We start from the raw sequence: 27456 nt of genomic DNA on the forward strand, positions 1-27456 counted from the left end.
TCTGTCCATGTTCCTACCCCTTGCTCATCCGTCCATGTTCCTACCTCTTGCCCATCTGTCCATGTTCCTACCCCTTGCTCATCCGTCCATGTTCCTACCCCTTGCTCATCCGTCCATGTTCCTACCTCTTGCTCATCTGTCCATGTTCCTACCTCTTGCTCATCCGTCCATGTCCCTACCCCTTGCTCATCCGTCCATGTTCCTACCCCTTGCACATCCGTCCATGTTCCTACCCCTTGCTCATCCGTCCATGTTCCTACCCCTTGCTCATCCGTCCATGTTCCTACCCCTTGCTCATCTGCCCATGTTCCTACCTCTTGCTCATCTGTCCATGTTCCTACCTCTTGCTCATCTGTCCATGTTCCTACCTCTTGCTCATCTGTCCATGTTCCTACCTCTTGCTCATCTGTCCATGTTCCTACCTCTTGCTCATCTGTCCATGTTCCTACCCCTTGCTCATCCGTCCATGTTCCTACCTCTTGCCCATCTGTCCATGTTCCTACCCCTTGCTCATCCGTCCATGTTCCTACCCCTTGCTCATCCGTCCATGTTCCTACCCCTTGCTCATCCGTCCATGTTCCTACCTCTTGCTCATCTGTCCATGTCCCTACCCCTTGCTCATCCGTCCATGTTCCTACCCCTTGCACATCCGTCCATGTTCCTACCCCTTGCACATCCGTCCATGTTCCTACCCCTTGCACATCCGTCCATGTTCCTACCCCTTGCTCATCCGTCCATGTTCCTACCCCTTGCTCATCTGTCCATGTTCCTACCTCTTGCTCATCTGTCCATGTACCTACCTCTTGCTCATCTGTCCATGTTCCTACCTCTTGCTCATCTGTCCATGTTCCTACCTCTTGCCCATCTGTCCATGTTCCTACCCCTTGCCCATCTGTCCATGTTCCTACCCCTTGCTCATCTGTCCATGTTCCTACCCCTTGCTCATCTGTCCATGTTCCTACCCCTTGCTCATCTGTCCATGTTCCTACCCCTTGCTCATCTGTCCATGTTCCTACCCCTTGCTCATCTGTCCATGTTCCTACCCCTTGCTCATCATTGCCTCTAATTGTGTCTTGAATGATTCCAGAGTTTTTGCCTCCATGAGCTTATCTGAAACACCAGTACTATTATTTATCACTCATTGTTTGGAGAAGTAATGACTGAAGTCAGTCCGAAGATTTATTTTTTTTACCAGATTATTTATTTATTGTCTTGTCCTGCAGCATGGTTTAGATTGAAATATGGTTTGGATTAACTTTTTTTTTTCTGTTCAACTTAGTCTTCTAAACCTCTGAAGTCCATTATTATTAATCTCCTTTCAAAGCTGAAGAGTGGATTTTTCTAACTTTTCCTCAAAACTCAGCCCTCTGACGCTAGGAATTAGCTTTGTGCCCTTTCTCGGCATCACCTCGGGAGCTTAGATTTCTTCTTTGTGCTTCAATGACCAGACTGAATTGTGTTTCCAAGGTGTGGTCTGACCAAAGTACTATACAGCTTCAGTATTCAGCTTCCAGTTGTTTTCCTCAACTTCCTCACTGCAGGGTTTATAAAATTTTCTTCTTTGCTTCACCTCATGTTGTTTTGTTAATCTTTGTTCATGTTTTAGCGTATGTTTACTCGTACTAGGTTATACTTTTGCATGCTCAGTCTTATGTCTTAAAGGTATTTCTTTTTTCCTCAGCTGAGGTTTTCTTAAGTACTATTCTTCTAACACTCTCACCAGTGAATTTGTTTAAGCCCTCATTCCCTTAAATTTGATCCATTTCAAAGTTGTATATCTGGGTTTTGGTTTGTGATCATTTATCCCAGATTATGTCAACTTCAATTATATTGTGGTTGTTGCCTGCACGGATACAGCTACTTCCATTCCTAATATGCCATCTGGATTGTGAGGTACCTCTTGTGGCATCCCTAATATGCTACTAGGTTAAACATATGTTACATCCTAATGCACTAGGTCAGAAAACAGTCATGCATTACATTTTCTTGCTCAAATTCTAGACCACTTAAGTGTTCCACATTTTATTAGGTTGGTTAAAGTCCCCATTAGGATAACCTTCCTATTTTCACATGAGTTGCAGTTAACAAAGGCACTGTAGTCATTCAATACTCCACCCATTGGGAAAACCTGCACATATGTAGTTAAGTGCATGGAAGTGAAATGAAATAGTCTGCATTTGAATCAACTGAGTCGTATTAAAGGCAAAAAAAAGTCAAAATGCTTTGTTTCCTTTAAAAAGGACTAACTAGGGCAAACAATAATGGGAAGTGTAATCAGATCAAAGAACAGTGGGAAGTGTTACTGAAATCCCAGTCAGTGTTTTAAAAATGAAAAGATTGCTGAAGGCAATTTGTTCTTTTAGGTCTGAACAAATGGCTGCACACAGCATTGACCTGCATTTCTTGTTCCACATCTCGCTTCATTTCTTTTTAAATAACATTTTACAAGTGTACAGCATTTTCAGACTAAACTAGATGTCATCTCAATAAGAATGGAGTCAAAATAATGAGTTTGCAGATATCAGTGCAAGTGTGGTAGTGAGGTGCTAAAATTGACCTTGCTGGCTTAAAGAGGAAGGAGAAAAAAAATCAATCCAAACTCCTCCTTCTGGATGCTATTCAGTGACACTTCCTGAAACTCTGTGCTTGTGACCATGTGGTACAGACAGGATTGTCCTTGACTATGATGGCCCTTGTGGCTAAATAGCTTGTTGAGACTGGTTATGCAGGTTTGAACAAGTTACTGGACGATTATGGTGCCTTCTTTACCATACCTCTGCATAAGTCTCCCTCTTCAGAAGAGAAGGATTAAGGAGAGAATTTTAAAAAAAATTCTTAGAATCCTAGAAATTTCAGTACAGGAGACAGCCATTCGGCCCATCATACCAGAGCTATGTACTTCAATACAATTCCCTGGTTTTTCTTCATACCCTTGTAATATTTTAATGCATTGTCTATCTAATTCACTTTTAAAATGATTGTCTTGGCTTGAATAACCATTTATGGTAAAGCATCCCATTGTCTCTTAATGCTTTACATGAAAAAGTTATTTTCGACTTCTTCCTTTATGGTTCTAGTTTCTTCCATCACTCCAGCTATCTTACCCTGGCAAATTCCCATACAACGGTGGAAGATGCAACACTTGTTCCCAAGTCATTTTCCAGGGACTCAAACAATCCTTCCATGTGAGACAGTAATTTAGACATATTTCCTCTGATCACCTGTACTGTGCTCACAGCGCAGTACCCTCTGTACTGGAGAGACCACATTCAGATTGGGTAACCACTTGGCTGAATGTCTGTTCTGTCCACAGGCATGATCCTGACCTTTGTGCAGCTCACTATTTCAGTTCTTCCTCCCATTCCCACTTTGACTTTTTTGTCTCCTACACTGTTCCAACTGAGCACAACACAAGCCTCAGGAACGAAGTGTTCTCTCCTATCCACCATGCAGGACTCTGATTTCAGCAACTTCAAACCTTAGCTGTCTCCCTTATTCTCTTCTATTAAATAGAAAAAAAAATTGCAAATGCTAGAAATCAAAACTGGAAATGCACAAGAGGTGTGTCAATATCTTTTCAGATGCTGACGGACCTGCTGTGTATTTCCAGTATTTCCTTTTCTTTTATTTCTGAGTTTATATCCCTTGTTGATTCATTGACGAGTGGAAATAATCTTCTACTATGTACCCTCCCAAATCTTTTACTAATTTTAAACAGTTCTGCTAGCTCCCCATTTTCATCATCTGCCTCAGTGAACATGGCCCTACTTTAAGTTTCTAAATATAACTACTTTTGCTAATCCCTGATATCATCCTACTGGATATACACTGCATCTTTTTTATACCTTAAGTATTCTTTCTATAACAGGATGCCTAAAACTGTACAGAATACCCTAGTTGCAGCCTAATCAATGTTGTTGCAAATTAACTATAATTTTCTTGCTTTCATATTCAGTGCCTCTGTATAAAACCCAGAAACCCATCTGACTTACTGCAATACTATTTCTAGAAATTTGTGTAAATCTGCACTCTAAGATTTCTCTCTTCTACTTCATTGAGAGTTTCAGTAGCTGAAGAGAAAGTTCTGGTAATAACACAATTATGCATCTCCTTGCTCAATATTCATAGAGAATGTGGAATGCACAGACAGGCTACCAGTTCAAAATTAACCAAATTCAATAACTTATCCACATAAAATTAGGATCATGTATGTGGTAACTAATGAGATCAACAAGTGATTTCTGGGTAATTTCAGGCTTTAGATGATTAATTGCTCAACTTTGCTATCATGGTTTATGACCTGCAAATCCTTCAAAATATAGTGGTGTTTTATGGATAGTGCTTTGTTATGCTGTATATAACACATTCATTGGTCCCTTATCCGAGCTATAGTTTTTGTAATTTATTGTAATTTGTTACAACTTCCAGTAATGACTTACAGTGGCAGTTACAAATCTGTCCCTGCATATGTCATGCAGCCATTGTGGTATTAGAATATTTGCTTGAAAAACATCATCTGCATGCTAATGCCAAAGACTAAAGGGGTTATCATTAGACAAGGGATGCAGATTACATGTTCCACAGACAAAATGTAAATACAAGATTTGATGCAGTTCCCACTAATGGAGTCAGTGTTCAAAAGAACAATCGAGACAACTGGTAGCAGTTGATAGACATCACCTCCACAAGTGGTTTTGCTGAATCTAGTATTACATGTGACTAATCCTGTTGTAAATACATTAAAAAAAATAATTAGCTTAAGTGGCTGCAAAAAGTGGCTATGTTTTATCCTATTCCTACGTCAAATCAGATTTTATAACTGTATTTTCTGCTAAGGGCGCCCCGTCCTCCTTTATTTTTAATTCTTTAGTGACAATGGACAGTCGGCATAATTTTCTTATTGAAAACCATATATAATCCCAATTCCATTGTTGTTTTTTCCCCTTGTCAGTAAGTTTATAAGTTGCATACAATTTCTAACACCTGTCAATTCCCAACACGTCAGCAGCAAAGTGATGGCTCATTCTACCTGTGTTCCTTCTAGTTAAAGGTTGTTATACTGATGAAAAAAGTTACACTGGACAGATAGTATAATTGTCCAAAATGACAATCTAAGGCTAAGCATTTTAAACAGTTAAATAAAGTTCCTGTTTGTCTGTAACAAAAGCAGCTAAATCCTGCTCAAGTCCCTGGCTTCTTTGCCAAGGATGTACTTTAATTAGGATTACTTCAGGATCAGGATTTCTGTAAACTACAGAATAAAAATAGCTAATTACGAAATCTTTATCATGGAACCATTTAATTTCCTGGTCAGTAATTCACTCAAAAAAAATAATTGAAAACAAAGATACATGTTGGAAATTACTGGTTTAAGAAAAACATGGTTTGATGGGTTCCCCTGGCTTCAAAGCAGCTCAAACCATTTTGGAGTTATGCCCTTCTATCCACCCCCCCCCCCCCACTCACCCACTCACCCTGGTTCCTGTGGAGCTGCTTTGGGGTGCAGATGATGGAACACTCCCATCAGTGACATCACTGGACACAGCTGGCAAGAAGGAAGACCCTACTTGAGGGTTTGTCAGTAAAAACTTGATGTCTTTTCTAAATGTCAAAAAATTGCTCAGATTATTTTATTCTATTCATAAAATGCAGTATTTTGAATGAAAGGTACCAACCTAGAGTTTCCTTCCCCTTTATTTTAGGACAAATATTCACTTTGCTGTAATGGCTTACTCTCTCTTATTTTTTTCCTTTTTTTCTTTTGAAGTTTCCCTGTGCCATCTCCAGTGAAAAAGACAGACTGGAGATCTGCTCCAAAGCTTCTGACGTTGCAGTCCTATAGTTGACTTTTTGAAGGCAGTGATGAAAACGTATTTCTTTTCCTGTATAGAAGTACTTGCAGCATCCTATGAGCCCGTGGTTGAGATCAGTGGCTTGCCTTGTGAGGAATGCAGGCACAAACCAACATTTTATTACTCTATTCCAGCTTTCCCCTGATGCTTGGATTAGAGCTGCACGCAAAATTAAAAATCCTAGCTGCGCCCTGTTTTGCCCTCTAGAGAATCCCATTCATGTAAAATTAACATTTAAAAACAAACTCTGCTTTCTAGGCTCAATCCTGACCCACATTCAGAGAAGAAAGCAATTTAATGAGAGAGAAGCGAGTATTGTCGTGAAAGACATTGCATCTGCCTTGGATTTCCTGCACACCAAAGGTAAGGAGAGTCATTGTCAACAGAAATAATCAAATATGGTCTGAGATCAAAGTGGTTTGGTGGGAGGTGGGAGGGATGTCTGTACTTACAGGTATAAATAAAAATGTGTAGTGGATCTGCAGGCATCAGTGCAATAACTACTCACTATAAGTAGTTGTTATTGATCAAAGTGAAGTCCAAGAAAACAAAAATGATGCCATAAGGTAAGGGATCAAGAAGAGTAGACAGAAATAAATGGAGTGGATCAAACAAGTCAGCAAATGTTATATTTGGATCAGAGGCCACAAATCACAGCAAGTGTTCAGAAGAGATGAGAACTAGACTGCTCTATAGCGTTAACACAGCGTTAAGCACTTGGCTGCATTGTAACCACCTGCCATTTGAGCAGGGTAAACATCTGCCATATGGTTCTTGACTTCCTTCTGTTTGTTGTGGAACGCTTCACAGTTTTACTGTCTTTAAGAAAATACTGAACACACAGGCTAAGTACTAAATAATACCTCTTGGTTAGATTATACTTTGCTGGGGGGCGGAGGGAGGGAGGGAAATGAAGGCACTGTTTTAATTTTCAAATAATTGTGTTTAAATATGTTGAACATTGGGCAAAGATCAGAATTACACAAAAGATAAATGTGTGGGTTTGATTTGATAATTTGGAAATAAAACTGACCAGGGCTCACAAATAACAGCCTCTCTAATTGAACACTATTGTTATCATTTCATTCTAATCATAACTATACTTATAGATGAATACCACTTGTAACTCATCTAGTTAGAGTGTTGACCTTTACGATTGTTATAGAAACAAGTTTACCATGAACTTCAAGTTTATCCATTTACATTTGAGGTGGCCACGATATGTCTGAGGGTGTTTTCTAACTCTTGAATTAGGTTCGTCCATGTTTGTGGTCCAAGCTGTGTTGAATCAGCAAGGGTTTTGAATCTACAGTTCATGGTGCTTCAAGTTGACATTACCTATGTATGGGAAATATATGCCATTTTTTGTGGCTGTAGTAGAATTTCAGGTACTAGACAAATGCAAGCTGGATCCTTTGTCAGCAATACAGCTGGTCCTGCACACAATTTTCAGTTTCTGTGTAATGCTGGGACAGGAGAGGAACAGAGCCATTTTACATCATATGCACAAGGAAGCATCTATCAGACATGTGATAGCTTTATTCACTGAAAACAATCTTTCCCTTTCCTCCACTTCATCCGCACCACCCACCCAATTTACTCCCCTCTCCCAAGGGTATTAACTCTTGCTGGGGTCCAATTCCACAAGCACCCAAGTGACCACTCTCCAGGTGTGAACCCAGTGAGTATTGGTAGCCTGTTAGATTGTGAGTATTGGTAGCCTGTTAGATTGTGCAGGGCATCACAGCCAGGGAAATTGCTGGATGAAAATCAGAATGGGAATCTGGCTTTTTTTGCTACTCCTTTTAGTGATTTGTGCATACGCACACCCAAATCCACAGCTCCTAGTTTTTCATAATTAAGAAAATATTTTGATTTGTCTTTCTCAGATCCAAAGTGGATAATTTCACTTCACCACATTGAATCCATCTGCCATGGTCAGTCTGTCTGTATCCCTTTGCGACTTCCTGTTCCCATCCACACAATGTATTGTTCCTCCTAACTTAGCATCATCTGCAAACTTGGATATACAACTCTCTATTCCTTCATAAAGGTCATCAGTATATATGGTGATAAGCTGAGGCCCCAGATATATAATCTTCTCATTAGCATTTTGTGCAATAATTCCTATAATTGTGTTGTTAATCATGGATGATTGACAGTTCTGACTTCAGAAGCTACTTATAGAATAGAGAATCATAGCACGGTTACAGCACAGAAAGCAGCCATTCGGCCCATCGAGCCTGTGCCGGCTCTTTGTAAGAACAATCAAGTTAGTCCCATTCCCCCGCTCTTCCCCGTAGTCCTGCAAATTTTTTCCCTTCAAGTATTTATCCAATTCCTTTTTGAAAGCCACGATTGAATCTGCTTCTACCACCCTTTCAGGCAACGCATTTCAGATCATAACTACTCGCTGCGTAAACAAGTTTTTCCTCATGTCGCCTTTGGTTCTTTTGCCAATCACCTTAAATCTGTGTCCTCTGGTTCTCGACCCTTATGCCAATGGAAACAGTTTCTTTCTATTTACTTTATCTAAACCTTTCGTGATTTTGAACACTTCTATCAAATCTCCTCTTAACAACTTCTGCTCTAAGGAGAACAACCCCAGCTTCTCCATTCTACCCACGTAACCGAAGTCCCTCATCCCTGGAACCATTCTAGTAAATCTTTTCTGCACTCTTTCTAAGGTCTTCACATCCTTCCTAAAGTGCGGTGCCCAGAATTGGATACAATACTCCAGTATTGAACATATTGCAAAGTGTTTTCTGCTAATCTTACAATACAAATCCAGAATTGGGCCTAAACCTGACTTCACAGATCCTTGACCATATTGAATTCTTTGAAGAAGTAATAGAAAGGGTAGACAAAGGTAATGCAGCACAAAATTTAGGGCTCTCTGACTTGAGTTGTTGTGGCTGGTATTCTCTTAAGTAATCCACTTTTTGTTTGTGTTCTTTTCGTGCAGGTATAGCACACAGAGATCTGAAGCCAGAGAACATCCTTTGTGAATTCGCAGAACAGGTAAATGTCTATTGTATCTGTTTTACCCTGTTCGACATGGTATCATACTGAGTGCATTTTAACAAAGGATTAGGCTGCTTGCTTGCGTCACTGGGAGGTTCTGGAAAGCTGAGCTCGCTGCTTGCATTCTCGAATGCATTAATGGAGTGCTGCCCGCTGCTCAGTTTAATGACTGAAAAGAGCTGACAGTTTGGTTAGCTCTTTCGGTCATTAAAACATGAATAGTCATACTTTCAAATACTTTTTTTGACAAACTTCACACCATTTACTAGCATGAGAGCAGACAGAAGGAAAATCCAGGGAGGATGGGAAATATAGAATGAGGCAGGCAGATTCAAAGAAAGAGAGAAAACACGAGGCTGGCAAACCACAGCAGTTTGAATTTCAGATTCATTGGCCTATAATTTTAAAGTAAGCCAAAACATTGTACCAACAACTCCAGGAGTATTAGATTAAACAAAATGCCAGCATGTTAGTTGGTGTCTCTTATTTTACCATGTCATAACTGATGGTTAGATTCAGCCAGGGTAGATATTTGTATAGAACTGTGATGGGACTTGTCACTGTTATCAGCCCCTCACATCCTTGTTATCATTTGGGCGGAACTTAATGGTGTCACAACATGGAGTTTTGTACACACAGCAATGCTGTTAAATGCCATACTAAATAAAACTAGTTTGATTTTTTTTTTCTCTGCCTCCCTTGTATTTTCATCATTGGCCAATGATACCATGTTCAGGGATGTGTTCTAGTAATGTGCCCAGTGAAGTCTCTTCCTATTGCATCTGTCACTAGCTTGCCCTGAAGCTTCATTTGATTGCAGGTGGGTAGGAACATACAGCTTTAAGTCAGTTCAGCCACCTGCTTTTCATATTGTGACTGTGGCTTTTTAAGTATCTTCAAAGCTGCTTTTATAAGTATGCTTTTACACTATGGGGACATCTGAGAACACTCTGTGCTTTTCTAGTTTCAGTGTGTAACTGCTGCCGCTGTAATAGGTTTAACTTTCTCTAAGGCCTTGTCCTACTTGGTGGAATACATTGGTTACTTCCCTAGTCTCAAAGGGTCACTCCTTTTGAAAAGTTTCAATTAGCCCCGATACCAAAGCATCGAATGTTTAATTAAAATGGAAGATTGACAAGGGAATGGGTTGAATTAATGACTGGAGGTTTTGTCACCTTAACCATGATTGCTTTCATCTACTGTGCAGAAGAAAGGTTTTTTTAAAAAAAAATCTGTTTCCCTGTCTTATGACCGTGCAGTGATAACAGCTTGTTAGAGATTGGAGTTGCACTTAGTTAAAAATGGGGTGAAATCAATCACGTAGTAACTGAGCAATTATTAAAATGAGTGATCAGTTATTCTGATGCATTCAGATCATCATTAATCCTAATTAAAATAGCACTGCTACTTGGTTAAATTTGAATTCAGTATCTTATGCAGTGGTGTATTAACAACTGGATGAATGCTCCAACACTTGCAGTTTCTCCCAGTCATTTGCCAGTGCTGGCAAAATTTTTACTTTTGTTTCATGAAGTGAACCGTTGTAGGACATACTGTTTCATCTTCCCTTTTCTGAAGAGTTATTACTATTTATGCAAGTCAGGAAGTAGCTTTTTTGAGACTCACCATATTGTTTCTCTAGGCTGGAAAAGGCCAGTTCTGAAGTGCCTGAGCCCCTTTCTAACTCCCCTATGAGTTGAGCAGGATCTACATCTATGCTACTCTTGGATGCTGTTTCTTGAGCTTGAAAATAAGTAATTCTCAATTCCTGCTGGGATCCTTGCCATTTTGACAGTTTGATCCTAGATATAAAATTCTCATCTCATACTCTCTCTCTCTACACCCCCCTCCCTCCCCTAGATATCCCCGGTGAAGATTTGTGACTTTGATCTCGGTAGTGGGGTGAAGTTGAGCAGTGCTTGTACTCCTATAACCACTCCTGAGTTGATGACTCCGGTATGTAAACGTGATCACAGCTTCTGTTTTTAATCTGTGGTGCATTTCCTGAACTGAATCAATGCAATTCCTTCTGAAATTAAGTGTAATACTATTTCTTGTCATTATTACCTTTGAAAACTATCATGTTTTCCATATCCCTATCTGTGAAGTGCCTTGGGACGTTCTTTATGTTTAAGATGCTATATAAGTACAGGTTGTTGTTTGAAATATTTTCTTGTAAAAGCTCTCGAGGTTTGTCTCACCTTTTGAAACAGGGCAACTCTGTAATATGCATGTGCCGTTATGTTGGATGGGTTGCTTAATGCCTAAGAAGAATGAGTCCAACATCCAGCAGAAAATATCACTGTACAGGTTGTAAGAAATGAAGCATTATCTTTTTTTCAGCTACAGTACTATTTTATGTTCTTTGATAAGGGTTTCAAGTGGAAGAACTTGCTACTGCAGTGCAAAAGTGCTTGGTAGACCCGTGTAAAATTCATGCAGACAGGACTATCTTTATACAGTCTGCTTTTAGATGAAATACTAAACATAGTCTTTCCTCTCCGACTCTATTCTATCAAAACACTCTGTGGTGGTCGGTCATGCATGATTAAATTACGTTTAGTCCCTTACAGGTCTGTAAAATATTTTTTAGCTGCATAAATTTAGTTTACCAGATATATTGTAAAATATTAAAATACATAAAATATAATCAATGCAATCTATACGATGGGCATATTGAGGAAGAAATATTTATGGGGCCTGGCAGAGTTTCTATCTGTAGCTCCAAACCCAAAAATACTATTGAGCCTTAGATTAATGGGATACTCAACCTCGGTCTTATTCTGTGGGCTTATTTAGAAATTAATGCTTAATTATTTTGGCTTTTAATTTCTAATAACTGCATTAATGTCCTCAGTGTGGTTCTGCAGAATACATGGCTCCTGAAGTTGTAGAGACATTCACAGAGGAAGCTTCATTTTATGATAAGCGCTGCGATTTGTGGAGCCTTGGGGTAATTCTGTACATCATGCTGAGTGGCAACCCACCCTTTGTGGGGAATTGTGGAACAGATTGTGGCTGGGACAGAGGAGAGGCCTGTAGGGCCTGCCAGGTAAGGCAGCATAACAAATCTGCAAGTGATAATTTGTCAAAGAATGGGCAACAACGGTTTCTTTGTAAAAATTGTTTGGTGAATTTTTTGCTCATTAAGATGAAAAATGTCAGTGCTACAGAAATGTGATGCTGATTCTGATATGAATATTCCCTGTTGGGTTTAGTGGTACAGGTGTCACTATTAACTAGCATTCCAGTGAACGCCTTCCCAAGCATACTGATCGGATTAATACCACACAAATTACTGCGGTCCTTTCTGCTTGCCTGGAAACTGATGTTACCGCCAGTGCCCAAACCTGAGGTGCTTTCTGATTGGATGACATGGTGAAAGTCTTTCATCACTTTGGTCTCCTCATCTTTAGCCACTTCAGCAACAATTCTGCACATGCTTGAAGCTTTTCCTCCTACCTCATTGCCTGTTCTAACACCTTCCATGCCACTTCTTTCTCCAAATTCTTTGCAAATTTGGCTAGTGCTGCAGCGTCACCTTTCTCCTCATGATGTGAGCCATCTTTTGAACAATATCTTTGCTGACGATTCACAATAGCCTCCCTGACATACTCTTCATTTCCCTCCATCTTCTTCACTAGTTTTGATCCAATGACCTTTCCACAGAGCTCATGTATAATCGTAAAATATTCCTTACTGTAAGCTCATTGATTTGCCTCTCCCATTTTCTCTGATTTGCTCACCTAGTGCTTTACTGTCACATCTATTCAACTTCCCAGCTTTTGCTGTCTTTCCTGAAGTGTTCTTTTCTGCATTTCCTAGGTAATTTTTTTTTTAAAAGTTGATATTCAAACAAAGAAGAAACAAAACAAGAAGATCCCAAAAAGCAAATGAGCAAATATATTGAACAAATCCAGGGAAATTAAGAAAAACACTGCATCAATACTAGAAATAGTAACATTCTTGATAAAATCTAAAATTGCTAACAATCTAAGATGAACACCCTTGGGAGATGAATGGCCCTGTTGGGTGTTCAGGCCTCTAACTACATGACCAAGTACCTTCCCTGGGACAAGGGACTGAGTTTCAGTACAGGGTATCACAGCCAAGCTGTATCTGATCCTCACTTGATGTTCACACAGATGCACTTTCCAGCAGGGGTCACTAGGTATTCAACAAAGGGCTGGTTTTTCCCTTCACTAGCCCAGAGGTCCTGAGGTCAGTTGTCACACATCTTCTGGTACCCCAGTTCAGATTAGGGAACTGCATTGACAGAAAATGAATCTGATTTCTGTGACTCAGCTACTCAATACCTATACTAATTTCATTCGAAAATTTCATTTCCACACCGTTCACCTGACGAAGGAGGAAGCCTCCGAAAGCTTGTGGAATTTAAAATAAATTTGTTGGACTATAACTTGGTGTTGTAAAATTGTTTACAATTGTCAACCCCAGTCCATCACCAGCATCTCCACATCATGGCTACCATCGACACGACAAACTGCCGGCTCACAGTGGAAAGGATATCCAAGAAGATCGCGCATTTAGACACAGACATCAAGTTTTTACAGAGCTTCAAGAAAGCAGACAAGATCCCGAAGGGACTACAGATCACGAACCCACTCAAGTCCACATACAACTCGGATTACGCTGAGAGACTCTGCCGTCGTACCTCTCGCACACTCCGCAACCATCTCATACACCAACTCTATAGCAGACGCCGCAACCTCGAAACTAAGATAGAGTCCATACTCTCAACCTGTACTCAGGACACAGCAGACCAGCTACGATATACCGCCAAACAGACGAGGCAACGGAACTACGCTGCCTACATGAAAACCAAGAGCAGGAAGCTTGAGAAACTCGGCATCACCACCAGCATCGACCAAGCTTCCCCTGGTACCACGGTTGCAACCACAGGGAAGTCTATCGTCAATCTGTCCGACCACACCCTTCAACCAGACAAATCGAAGTTCTCAGCCGAGGGCTCAATTTCTGCCCCACGAGTCTCGCGGCAGACACAGAGGAATTCATCAGGAGAATGAGGCTCCGGGAATTCTACCACAAACATCAAGATTTCAGCAGCGAACCCAATGAGACAATCAACGATCCGGAACAGCGGACAGAGGGATCCGCGGTACAGCAACCGAAGAGGAAAGAGTCTCACTGGACTCCTCCAGAGGGTCGCTGCCCTCAGCTGGACATGTATGCTCAAGCTGTCAGGAAATGCGTCTATGCCAGATTCATCAGCCGCACTCGGAAGACAGTCCAGAATGTCACCCGAGCACAACCAGTTCTTTACCCAAACACACGGAACAGCCATGGGGACCAAATTCGCACCCCAATACGCCAACATTTTCATGCACAAGTTCGAGCAGGACTTCTTCACTGCACAGGACCTCCAACCAACACTATACATCGATGACATTTTCTTTCTATGGACCCACGGTACGGTAGCATAGTGGTTATGTTACTGGACTAATAATCCAGAGACCTGGACTAAAATCCAGAGTCATGAGTTCAAATCCTGCCACGGCAGCTGGCGAATTTAAATTCAATTAATTAATTAAATTCAATTGATTAAATAAAAATCTGGAATTAAAATACTAGTATCAGTAATGATGGCCATGAAACTACCGGATTGTCGTAAAAACCCATCTGGTTCACTAATGTCCTTTAGGGAAGGAAGCCTGCCGCCCTTACCCGGTCTGGCCTATATGTGACTCCAGACCCACAGCAATGTGGTTGATTCTTAATTGCCCTCTGAAATGGCCGAGCAAGCCACTCAGTTGTAAAATCTCGCTACGAAAAGTCATAATAAGAATAAAACCGGACGGACCACCCGGCATCGGACCACTAGGCACCGGACACGACAACGGCAAAAAAACACCAAGCCCAGTCGACCCTGCAAGGTCCTCCTTACTAACATCTGGGGACTTGTGCCAAAATTGGGAGAGCTGTCCCACAGACTAGTCAAGCAACAACCTGACATAGCCATACTCACAGAATCATATCTTTCAGCCAACGTCCCAGACTCTTCCATCACCATCCCTGGGTATGTCCTGTCCCACCGGCAGGACAGACCCACCAGAGGTGGCGGTACAGTGATATACAGTCAGGAGGGAGTGGCCCTGGGAGTCCTCAACATTGACTCTGGACCCCATGAAATCTCATGGCATCAGGTCAAACATGGGCAAGGAAACCTCCTGCTGATTACCACCTACCGTCCTCCCTCAGCTGATGAATCAGTCCTCCTCCATGTTGAACACCACTTGGAGGAAGCACTGAGGGTAGCAAGGGCACAAAATGTACTCTGGGTGGGGGACTTCAATGTCCATCACCAAGAGTGGCTCGGTAGCACCACTACTGACCGAGCTGGCCGAGTCCTGAAGGACATAGCTGCTAGACTGGGCCTGCGGCAGGTGGTGAGCGAACCAACACGAGGGAAAAACTTACTTGACCTCGTCCTCACCAATCTACCTGTCGCAAATGCATCTGTCCATGACAGTATTGGTAGGAGTGACCATCGCACAGTCCTCGTGGAGATGAAATCCCGTCTTCGCACTGAGGACACCATCCAACGTGTTGTGTGGCACTACCACCGTGCTAAATGGGATAGATTCAGAACAGATCGAGCAGCTCAAAACTGGGCATCCATGAGGCGCTGTGGGCCATCAGCAGCAGCAGAATTGTATTCCAGCACAATCTGTAACCTCATGGCCCAGCATATTCCTCACTCTACCATTACCAACAAGCCAGGGGATCAACCCTGGTTCAATGAGGAGTGTAGAAGAGCATGCCAGGAGCAGCACCAGGCGTACCTAAAAATGAGGTGCCAACCTGGTGAAGCTACAACTCAGGACTACATGCATGCTAAACAGCGGAAGCAACATGCTATAGACAGAGCTAAGCGATTCCACAACCAACGGATCAGATCAAAGCTCTGCAGTCCTGCCACATCCAGTCGTGAATGGTGGTGGTCAATTAAACAACTAACGGGAGGAGGAGGCTCTGCAAACATCCCCATTCTCAATGATGGCTGAGTCCAGCACGTGAGTGCAAAAGACAAGGCTGAAGCGTTTGCAACCATCTTCAGCCAGAAGTGCCGAGTGGATAATCCATCTCAGCCTCCTCCCGATACCCCCACCATCACGGAAGCCAGTCTTCGGCCAATTCGATTCACTCCACGTGATATCAAGAAACGGCTGAGTGCACAGGATACAGCAAAGGCTATGGGCCCCGACAACATCCCAGCTGTAGTGCTGAAGACTTGTGCTCCAGAACGAGCTGCGCCTCTAGCCAAGCTGTTCCAGTACAGTTACAACACTGGCATCCACCCAACAATGTGGAAAATTGCCCAGGTATGTCCTGTCCACAAAAAGCAGGACAAATCCAATCCGGCCAATTACCGCCCCATCAGTCTACTCTCAATCATCAGCAAAGTGATGGAAGGTGTCGTCGACAGTGCTATCAAGCGACACTTACTCACCAATAACCTGCTCACCGATGCTCAGTTTGGGTTCCGCCAGGACCACTCGGCTCCAGACCTCATTACAGCCTTGGTCCCAACATGGACAAAAGAGCTGAATTCCAGAGGTGAGGTGAGAGTGACTGCCCTTGACATCAAGGCAGCATTTGACCGAGTGTGGCACCAAGGAGCCCTAGTAAAATTGAAGTCAATGGGAATCGGGGAAAACTCTCCAGTGGCTGGAGTCATACCTAGCACAAAGGAAGATGGTAGTGGTTGTTGGAGGCCAAACATCTCAGCCCCAGGGCATTGCTGCAGGAGTTCCTCAGGGCAGTGTCCTAGGCCCAACCATCTTCAGCTGCTTCATCAATGACCTTCCCTCCATCATAAGGTCAGAAATGGGGATGTTCGCTGATGACTGCACAGTGTTCAGTTCCATTCGCAACCCCTCAGATAATGAAGCAGTCCGAGCCCGCATGCAGCAAGACCTGGACAACATCCAGGCTTGGGCTGATAAGTGGCAAGTAACATTCGCGCCAGATAAGTGCCAGGCAATGACCATCTCCAACAAGAGAGAGTCTAACCACCTCCCCTTGACATTCAACGGCATTACCATCGCCGAATCCCCCACCATCAACATCCTGGGGGTCACCATTGACCAGAAACTTAACTGGACCAGCCATATAAATACTGTGGCTACGAGAGCAGGTCAGAGGCTGGGTATTCTGCGGCGAGTGACTCACCTCCTGACTCCCCAAAGCCTTTCCACCATCTACAAGGCACAAGTCAGGAGTGTGATGGAATACTCTCCACTTGCCTGGATGAGTGCAGCTCCAACAACACTCAAGAAGCTCGACACCATCCAAGATAAAGCAGCCCGCTTGATTGGCACCCCATCCACCACCCTAAACATTCACTCCCTTCACCACCGGCGCACTGTGGCTGCAGTGTGCACCATCCACAGGATGCACTGCAGCAACTCGCCAAGGCTTCTTCGACAGCACCTCCCAACCCCGCGACCTCTACCACCTAGAAGGACAAGGGCAGCAGGCGCATGGGAACAACACCACCTGCACGTTCCCCTCCAAGTCACACACCATCCCGACTTGGAAATATATCGCCGTTCCTTCATTGTCGCTGGGTCAAAATCCTGGAACTCCCTTCCTAACAGCACTGTGGGAGAACCGTCACCACACGGACTGCAGCGGTTCAAGAAGGCGGCTCACCACCACCTTCTCAAGGGCAATTAGGGATGGGCAATAAATGCCGGCCTTGCCAGCGACGCCCACATCCCATGAACGAATAAAAAAAAAATCACTAAAGAGACTACACGATAACATCAACAAGTTCCATCCCACCATCAAGCTCACCATGGACTACTCCTCAGAATCAGTTTCTTTCTTGGACACATGAATCTCCATCAAAGACGGGCACCTCAGCACCTCACTCTACCGCAAGCCCACGGACAACCTCACGATGCTCCACTTTTCTAGCTTCCACCCTAACCACGTCAAAGAGGCCATCCCCGATGGACAGGCCCTGCGAATACACAGGGTCTGCTCAGACGAGGAGGAACGCGATGGACACCTACAGACGCTGAAAGACGCCCTGGTAAGAACGGGATATGATGCTCGACTCATCGATCGACAGTTCCGACGGTCCACAGCGAAAAATCGCATAGACCTCCTCAGAAGACTAACACGGGACGCAACCAACAGAGTACCCTTCGTCGTCCAGTACTTCCCCGGAGCGGAGAAACTACGCCATGTTCTCCGCAGCCTTCAACATGTCATCAATGATGACAAACACCTCGCTAAGGCCATCCCCACACCTCCACTACTCGCCTTTAAACAGCCACCCAACCTCAAACAGACCATCATTCGCAGCAAATTACCCAGCCTTCAGGAGAACAGCGTCCACGACACCACACAACCCTGCCACAGTAACCTCTGCAAGACATGCCAGATCATCGACACGGATACCACCATCACACGAGAGGACACCACCCACCAGGTGCACGGTTCATACTCCTGTGACTCGGCCAACGTTGTCTACCTCATACGTTGCAGGAAAGGATGCCCCAGAGCATGGTACACTGGCGAGACCATGCAGACGCTGCAACAATGGATGAATGGACACCGCGCAACAATCGCCAAACAGGAGGGTTCTCTCCCTGTCGGGGAACACTTCAGCAGTCATGGACATTCAGCCACCGACCTTCGGGTAAGCATACTCCAAGGCGGCCTTCGAGACACATGACAACGCAAAATCGTTGAGCAGAAATTGATAGCCAAGTTCCGCACCCATGAGGACGGCCTCAACCGGGATCTTGGGTTCATGTCACACTACACGTAACCCCACCAGCGAACAAATGTTATCTGTTTTTAATATAACGGGTCATTGACTGTCTTCCTTCTCTCTCTCTCTCTCTCTCTCTTTTTTTTGGGGGTTTGTATATTCGGTGGCCTTTTTAGGTGACACCTTTCTGTCTGCTCACTGTGATTGCCTTGGCAACGGGCAGTAATCACCAGGCATTGTTCTGTGATTTTAAAATGCGAAGGATTCGAAAATTTCATTTCCACACCGTTCACCTGACGAAGGAGGAAGCCTCCGAAAGCTTATGGAATTTAAAATAAATTTGTTGGACTATAACTTGGTGTTGTAAAATTGTTTACAATTGTCAACCCCAGTCCATCACCGGCATCTCCACATCTATACTAATTGGGCCATTGCAAGAGATTTGAAGAGATGGTTTTGCTGTAGTCTGTTAAAGGTACAACACCCAAATTTATTATCATTGATGCTTTTTTACCTACAGAACATACTGTTTGAGAGCATACAGGAAGGCAAATATGAGTTCCCTGAAAAGGACTGGGCACACATCTCTGATGAGGCCAAGGATTTGATTTGCAATTTGTTGGTGCGTGATGCAAAGGATAGGCTGAGTGCTGCACAAGTCCTTCAGCATTCCTGGGTGCAGGGGGTAAGTGTGAATGGCTAAAATAGAGTTGGCAGGGGTTTATTTGACATAGTAGTTTAGCACACTGCCCTTTCATTTCTGCTCTGTGGGCAGAAGGATACATGGCAGAGGATATGTTAATTGGTTTATTTGTGATTTCTGGTAATGGAACATTTAGAAACAACAAAAAGGCTAATGAAAAACCAAAACTAAGCTTCCACCATTACCATTTCAACACATACTGTGTGAACATATGGGCCATTGTGTGTTGTAGCTACACAACCCACCCATCTCACAAAGTAAACCCCTCTATCCAAGTTATTCTGTAACTGGTAAAAATCAATGAAATTGCAACATCTCCATCCATACTTTTCAGTTTGAATCTTCCTGAGTTCATGTTTATTGAAAGTATTGAAGCTAGCTATTGCTATGATGAAATACAGAGAGCAAGAGGTGCTCACTACATTTATTGTTAAACAACTTGTTTCTAAATGTGAACCAGAGATCACAAATAAATCAATTAGTTATTTAATGACTGAAACATTTGTTGGTTTCTGGAAACAGTAACTTTATCTTCTGCTACGTAAATACCTTGGGGATCACAAGACTGATCAGTTGATTATAGTAATAAAAACAGAAAATGCAGGAAATACTCAGCAAGTGAGGTAGCATCTGTGGAGAAAGAAACAGAGTTAACGTTTCAGGTCGATGACCGTTCATCAGTTCTGACTTGAAATGTTAACTCTGATTCTTTCTCTACAGGTGCTGCTTGACTTGCTGAGTATTTCCAGCATTTTCTGTTTTTATTTCAGATTTCTAGCATCCGCAGTATTTTGCTTTTGCAGTTGATTATAGTGATCATTTAGGCTGCTGATCAAATTGATTACTATAACTGGATTCTACTGTACTTGCCCCTAAATTACTTAACATAATTTGAGAAGATCTCCATAGGCTGAGTCATCGTTAAGTGTGTCTACTCCATTATTCAGTATTAAAGTATACTGAGAACAAGCCAAGGTATGTTTAATTTATATTAAAAATGTGCTCCCATAAAATTCCCGCTGTAGTTTTGCATTCATCGATTTCAAGTGCTACTTTCATCCTTTCTTAATTATTTTTAAAAACATTGTTCCTCAACAAGTGTAATACATACATGCCGGAATTCTATCACAAATACCCCTCTGTGAAATATCCTTCATTAACTTTAACAAAAATAAGGAGAAGAACAGAACCACCAATCAAAATGTTTTTGCAACTAAAACAATAAATTGTTCATCCCAGTGACAATCTCTCTCTTTGTAGAATGCACCAGAAAGACGTCTGCCCACACCTCAACTACTACAGAGGTAAGAAGTTTTTCTAATCTTTCCTATTAACTTAGATATCATTAATCAGCCTCTTTGCACTGCTTCCATCACTTGAATGTTTCCTATGTATCTCAGGGACAAGAACTAGACTTAGTACTCAAGATGTGGTATGACCAGAGCTCTATACAGTTTGATCGTGACTTGAACGCTATTGTTGGTAGAATGTACAGCACAGAAACAGGCCATTTGGCCCAACAGGTCCATGCCAGTGTTTATGCTCCACACAAGCCTCCTGTTACCCTTCTTCATCTAACCTCATCAACATGTCCTTCTATTCCTTTCTCCCTCATGTGTTTATCTAGCTTCCCCTTAAATGCACCTATTCTAGTCACCTCAGCTACTCCTTGTGGTAGCAAGTTCTGCATTCTAACCACTCTCTGGGTAAAGAAGTTTCTCCTGAAGTCCCAATTGGATTTATTAGTGACTGTTTTATATTTATGGCCCCTAGATCTAGTCTCTTCTGCAATTGGAAACATCTTCTCTACATCTACCCTATCAAACCCTTCCATGATCTTCAAGGCCTCTACTAGGTCACCCCTCAGTCTTCTCTTATCTAGAGAAAAGAGCCCCAGCCTGCTCAATCTTTTTTGATAGGTGTGACATCTTAGTTCTGGTATCTTCCTAGTAAATCCTTTTTGCACCTTCTCCAGTCCCTCTATATCCTTTTTATAATATGGAAACCAGAACTGTTCACAGTACTCCTCAAATGTGGACTAACCAAGGTTCTATACAAGTTTAACATAACTTCCCTGCTTTTCAATTCTATCCCTCTAGAAATGAACCCCAATGCTTTGTTTGCTTTTTTTATGGCCTCATTAACCCGTGTCGCTACTTTAAGTGATTTTTGTATCTGTACCCCCATATCCCTCTGCTCCTGTACCTCGATTAGACTCGTATTTTCTAAAGAATATGTGGTCTCCTTATTCTTCCTACCAAAATGTACCACCTTACACTTATCCATATTGAAATTTCTTTGCTGATTACATGCCCATTCTGCAAGTTTATTAATGTCTTCCTGTAATTTGTCGCAGTCCTCCCCAGTATTAACTATACCCCCCCCCCCCCAATTTAGTGTCATCTGCAAATTTTGAAATTGTACTTCTGACTCCTGAGTCTAAATGGTTTATGTAAATTGTGAACAACAGTGGTCCCAGCACCGATCCTTGTGGAACACCACATCCTACCTTTTGCCATTCTGAGTAACTACCTTTAACCCCTACTCTCTGTTTTCTGTTTTGTAGCCAGCTTGCTGTCCATTCTGCTACTTGTCTCCTGACTCCACATGTCTGACCTTATTCATGAGTCTACAATGCAGTACCTTATCAAAGGCCTTTTGAAAATCCAAATATATTACATCTACTGCATTAGCATTTCTATTACTTCTTCAAAGAATTCAATAAGGTTGGTCAAGCATGACCTTCCCTTTTGAAATCTGTGCTGACTATTCTTTATTATATTTTTGGTTTCTAGATGTTTTTCTATTACATCTTTGAGTAAAGATTCCATTATCTTTCCTACCACCAATGTTAACCTAATTGGTCTATAGTTCCCTGGACTGGTTCTGTCTCCCTTTTTAAATGTAGGAATCATATTAGCTGTCCGCCAGTCCTCTGGCACTATTCGCTTTTCTAATTAATTTTTATATATATGTAATAGTGTCTCTGCCATCTCTTCCTGAACTTCTTTTAATATGTGCGGATGCAATCCATCCGGACCAGGGGTTTTATCCTCTCTAAGTTTGATTAGTTTATCAATTATCTCCCCCTTTTCTATCTTAAATGTCTTTATATCTTTTTTGATCTCTTTGTCTAATGTCATGCCCAGCACGTTAGTCTCTCTGGTAAATACTGAGGCGAAGTAATTATTTAACATTTCTGCCATTCGCTGTCATTACCTGTGAATTTATCGTGTATCTCCCTTAGTGGTCCTATCCCTTTCCTGATTTTTCTTTTGTTATTTATGTGTCTGTAGAATACTTTACTATTTCTTTTTATATTCCTTGATAATTTAATTTCGTAGTTTCTCTATGCCTTACTAATTTTTTTTTTCTACTTATTTCCTTACCTTTTTGCTTTTTGCCATCCTCCTTTGTTTTCTATGTTCTTAGTGTAAGCCTTTTTCTTCAGTTTCAATTTTGCCCTTATTTCTTTATTCATCCATGGTGTGTCATTATTGGCTGGTTTGTTCTTGCTTTTTAGTGGGATATATTTCTCCTGGACTTTCTTGATCACCGTTTTAAATGTTTCCCACTGTTCTATTTCTTTGTCAGTAAATTTTTCCAGTTTATTTTCCCAAGTTCCATTCTCATCCCCTTATAATCAGCTTTTTTCCAATTTATTACTTTGGTCTTTGCCTTACTAAAATCCTTCTCAACCTTATTATGTTGTGATCGCTATTGCCTAGATGTCCCCCAGTGCTTCTCTTATCTGCTTTGGTTAATTTCCCATTACTAGATCCAGCAATGCATTCTCTCTTTTATATACTGGGTAAGAAAGGAGACCTACACACATTGTAAAAACTCCATTCCCTGTACCCCTTAACCTACCTCGTCTTGCCAGTTTATTTGAGGGTAGTTAACATCTTCCATGATTATTAGTCTATGTCCTTTACTCATTCCACATATTTGCTTACATAATTCTTCCTCCACTTCCTTTCCACCATTAGGTGGTCTGTAGTATACCTCTGTTAGCATGATCGATCCCTTCTTATCTTTTATTTCAATCCATATGGATTCTGATGTGGAGATGCCGGTGATGGACTGGGGTGGACAAATGTAAGGAGTCGCACAACACCAGGTTATAGTCCAACAGCTTTATTTGAAATCACAAGCTTTCGGAGCTTTGCTCCTTCATCAGATGAAGTGAAGAGATGCATATAGGCACAGCATATATGGTCAGAGAACAATGCCTGGTGATTACAGATAATCTTTCTAACTGCCCTTTATCACACCTCGGCAGAGAGATAATCACAGCAATCAAAGGAGTGAATGGTGTTCAAACAGGTTAGTCAGGGAAACATTACATCCAAGAATACTGAGGTGGGGTCACAAGGGGTCAAATGTAGCAGATGCTGGGGTTTGTATTAGAAACAGATAACTTTTTTTTGCTGGAAATCGCAGCAGGTCCGGCCGCATCTGTGTATGGAGAACAAGCCAACTACGACTTGAGTCTGGATGGCTCTACGTCAGGTGGGGTTACGTGTAGCGTGACATGAACCCAAGATCCCGGTTGAGGCCGTCCTCATGGGTGCGGAACTTGGCTATCAATTTCTGCTTGACGATTTTGCGTTGTCGTGTGTCTCGAAGGCCGCCTTGGAGAACGCTTACCCGAAGATCGGAGGCTGAATGTCCTTGACTGCTGAAGTGTTCCCCGACTGTGAGGGAACCCTCCTGTCTGGCGATTGTTGCGCGGTGTCCGTTCATCCGTTGTCGCAGTGTCTGCATGATCTCGCCGATGTACCATGCTCCGGGGCATCCTTTCCTGCAACGTATGAGGTAGACAACGTTGGCCGAGTCACAGGAGTATGAACCATGTACCTGGTGGGTGGTGTCCTCTCGTGTGATGGTGGTATCTGTGTCGATGATCTGGCATGTCTTGCAGAGGTTGCCGTGGCAGGGTTGTGTGGTGTCGTGGACGCTGTTCTCCTGAAAGCTGGGTAATTTGCTTTGAACGATGGTCTGTTTGAAGGAGAGTAGTGGAGGCGTGGGGATGGCCTTAGCGAGGTGTTCGTTGTCATCGATGACATGTTGAAGGCTGCGGAGAACATGGCGCAGTTTCTCGGCTCCGGGGAAGTACTGGACGACGAAGGGTACTCTGTTGGTTGTGTCCCGTGTTTGTCTTCTGAGGAGGTCTATGCGATTTTTCGCTGTGGCCCGTCGGAACTGTCGATCGATGAGTCGAGCGTCATATCCCGTTCTTACGAGGGCGTCTTTCAGCGTCTGTAGGTGTCCATCGCGTTCCTCCTCATCTGAGCAGATCCTGTGTATTCGCAGGGCCTGTCCGTAGGGGACGGCCTCGTTGACGTGGTTAGGGTGGAAGCTGGAGAAGTGGAGCATCGCGAGGTTGTCCGTGGGCTTGCGGTAGAGTGAAGTGCTGAGGTGCCCGTCTTTGATGGAGATTCGTGTGTCCAAGAATGAAACTGATTCTGAGGAGTAGTCCATGGTGAGTTTGATGATGGGATGGAACTTGTTGATGTTATCGTGTAGTCTCTTCAGTGATTCTTCGCCGTGGGTCCATAGGAAGAAAATGTCATCGATGTATCTGGTGTATAGCGTTGGTTGGAGGACCTGTGCAGTGAAGAAGTCGTGCTCGAACTTGTGCATGAAAATGTTGGCGTATTGGGGTGCGAATTTGGTCCCCATGGCTGTTCCGTGTGTTTGGGTAAAGAACTGGTTGTCGAAGGTGAAGACATTGTGATCCAGGATGAAGCGGATGATTTGTAAGATGGCGTCTGGAGATTGGCTGTTGTTGGTGTTGAGTGCTGAAGCTGTCGCAGCGATGCCGTCATCGTGGGGGATACTGGTGTAGAGTGCCGAGACGTCCATCATGGTGAGGAGTGCTCCTGGTTCAACTGGTCCGTGGGTGCTGAGTTTTTGTAGGAAGTCTGTAGTGTCGCGACAGAAGCTGGGGGTTCCCTGTACGATGGGTTTCAGGATGCCCTCGACGTATCCAGAGAGGTTCTCGCACAGGGTTCCGTTGCCTGATACGATAGGACGTCCGGGTGTGTTGGCTTTGTGTATCTTTGGGAGGCAGTAGAAGTCTCCCACGCGGGGAGTACGTGGGATGAGAGCGCGTAGGATGCTTTGAAGGTCTGGATCGAAGGTCTTGATCAGTTTGTTGAGCTGGTGGGTGTGTTCTTTGGTCGGATCTGCGGGCAACCGTCTGTAGTGTTCCTGGTTGTCCAGTTGTCGGTATGCTTCTTTGCAATAGTCCGTTCTGTTCTGTATGCCCCACCACCAAAATGGACCCCATCGGTCTCGCAGCGGACACAGAGGAATTCATCAGGAGAACGAGGCTCCGGGATTTCTTCCACAAATCCCAAGATGTCAGCAGCGAACCCAATGAGACAATCAACGATCCAGAACAGCAGACAGAGGGATCCGCGGTACAGCAACCGAAGAAGAAAGAGTTAAATTGGACCTCTCCGGAGGGTCGCTGCCCTAAGCTTGACATGTATGCTCAAGCTGTCAGGAGATGCGTCAACGCCAGATTCATCAGCTGCACTCAAGACAGTCCAGAATGTCACCCGAGCACAACACAACGCTATCGACGCTCTCAAGACAAACCGCAACATTGTCATCAAACCAGCGGACAAAGGTGGAGCCATCGTCATACAGAACAGAACAGACTATTGGACTGGACAACCAGGAACACTACAGACGGTTGCCCACAGATCCGACCAAAGAACACACCCACCAGCTCAACAAACTGATCAAGACCTTCGATCCAGACCTTCAAAGCATCCTATGTGCTCTCATCCCACGCACTCCCCGCGTGGGAGACTTCTTATGCCTCCCAAAGATACACAAAGCCAACACACCCGGATGTCCTATCGTATCAGGCAACGGAACCCAGTGTGAGAATCTCTCTGGGTACGTCGAGGGGTACGGTAGCATAGTGGTTATGTTACTGGGCCTGGACTAAAATCCAAAGTCATGAGTTCAAATCCCGCCACGGCAGCTGGCGAATTTAAAATTCAATTAATTAATTAAATTCAATTAATTAAATAAAAATCTGGAATTAAAATACTAGTATCAGTAATGATGGCCATGAAACTACCGGATTGTCGTAAAAACCCATCTGGTTCACTAATGTCCTTTAGGGAAGGAAGGCTGCCGCCCTTACCCGGTCTGGCCTATTTGTGACTCCAGACCCACAGCAATGTGGTTGATTCTTAATTGCCCTCTGAAATGGCCTAGCAAGCCACTCAGTTGTAAAATCTCGCTACGAAAAGTCATAATAAGAATAAAACCGGACGGACCACCCGGCATCGGACCACTAGGCACCGGACACGACAACGGCAAAAAAACACCAAGCCCAGTCGACCCTGCAAGGTCCTCCTTACTAACATCTGGGGACTTGTGCCAAAATTGGGAGAGCTGTCCCACAGACTAGTCAAGCAACAGCCTGACATAGCCATACTCACAGAATCATATCTGTCAGCCAACGTCCCAGACTCTTCCATCACCATCCCTGGGTATGTCCTGTCCCACCGGCAGGACAGACCCACCAGAGGTGGCGGTACAGTGATATACAGTCAGGAGGGAGTGGCCCTGGGAGTCCTCAACATTGACTCTGGACCCCATGAAATCTCATGGCATCAGGTCAAACATGGGCAAGGAAACCTCCTGCTGATTACCACCTACCGTCCTCCCTCAGCTGATGAATCAGTCCTCCTCCATGTTGAACACCACTTGGAGGAAGCACTGAGGGTAGCAAGGGCACAAAATGTACTCTGGGTGGGGGACTTCAATGTCCATCACCAAGAGTGGCTCGGTAGCACCACTACTGACCGAGCTGGCCGAGTCCTGAAGGACATAGCTGCTAGACTGGGCCTGCGGCAGGTGGTGAGCGAACCAACACGAGGGAAAAACTTACTTGACCTCGTCCTCACCAATCTACCTGTCGCAAATGCATCTGTCCATGACAGTATTGGTAGGAGTGACCACCGCACAGTCCTCGTGGAGATGAAATCCCGTCTTTGCACTGAGGACACCATCCAACGTGTTGTGTGGCACAACCACCGTGCTAAATGGGATAGATTCAGAACAGATTTAGCAGCTCA

General features: G+C 43.4%; 1 protein-coding gene across 2 annotated transcripts in view; it reads left to right on the forward strand.

Annotated features, from left to right (window-relative positions):
- The window catches only part of LOC137324978 (MAP kinase-interacting serine/threonine-protein kinase 1-like), a 65964-nt gene that overhangs the window by 30692 nt on the left and 7816 nt on the right, over window positions 1-27456 (forward strand). For both annotated transcript variants that reach the window (XM_067989675.1, XM_067989673.1), the window contains 6 exons: window positions 6111-6215; window positions 8818-8873; window positions 10737-10832; window positions 11734-11928; window positions 19166-19330; window positions 20609-20652. In XM_067989675.1, coding sequence (XP_067845776.1) covers window positions 6111-6215; window positions 8818-8873; window positions 10737-10832; window positions 11734-11928; window positions 19166-19330; window positions 20609-20652 — 661 coding nt within the window. The remainder of the gene's footprint in view (window positions 1-6110; window positions 6216-8817; window positions 8874-10736; window positions 10833-11733; window positions 11929-19165; window positions 19331-20608; window positions 20653-27456) is intronic.

Source organism: Heptranchias perlo, chromosome 9, assembly GCF_035084215.1.
Source record: "Heptranchias perlo isolate sHepPer1 chromosome 9, sHepPer1.hap1, whole genome shotgun sequence".
Taxonomy (NCBI): Eukaryota; Metazoa; Chordata; class Chondrichthyes; order Hexanchiformes; family Hexanchidae; genus Heptranchias; species Heptranchias perlo.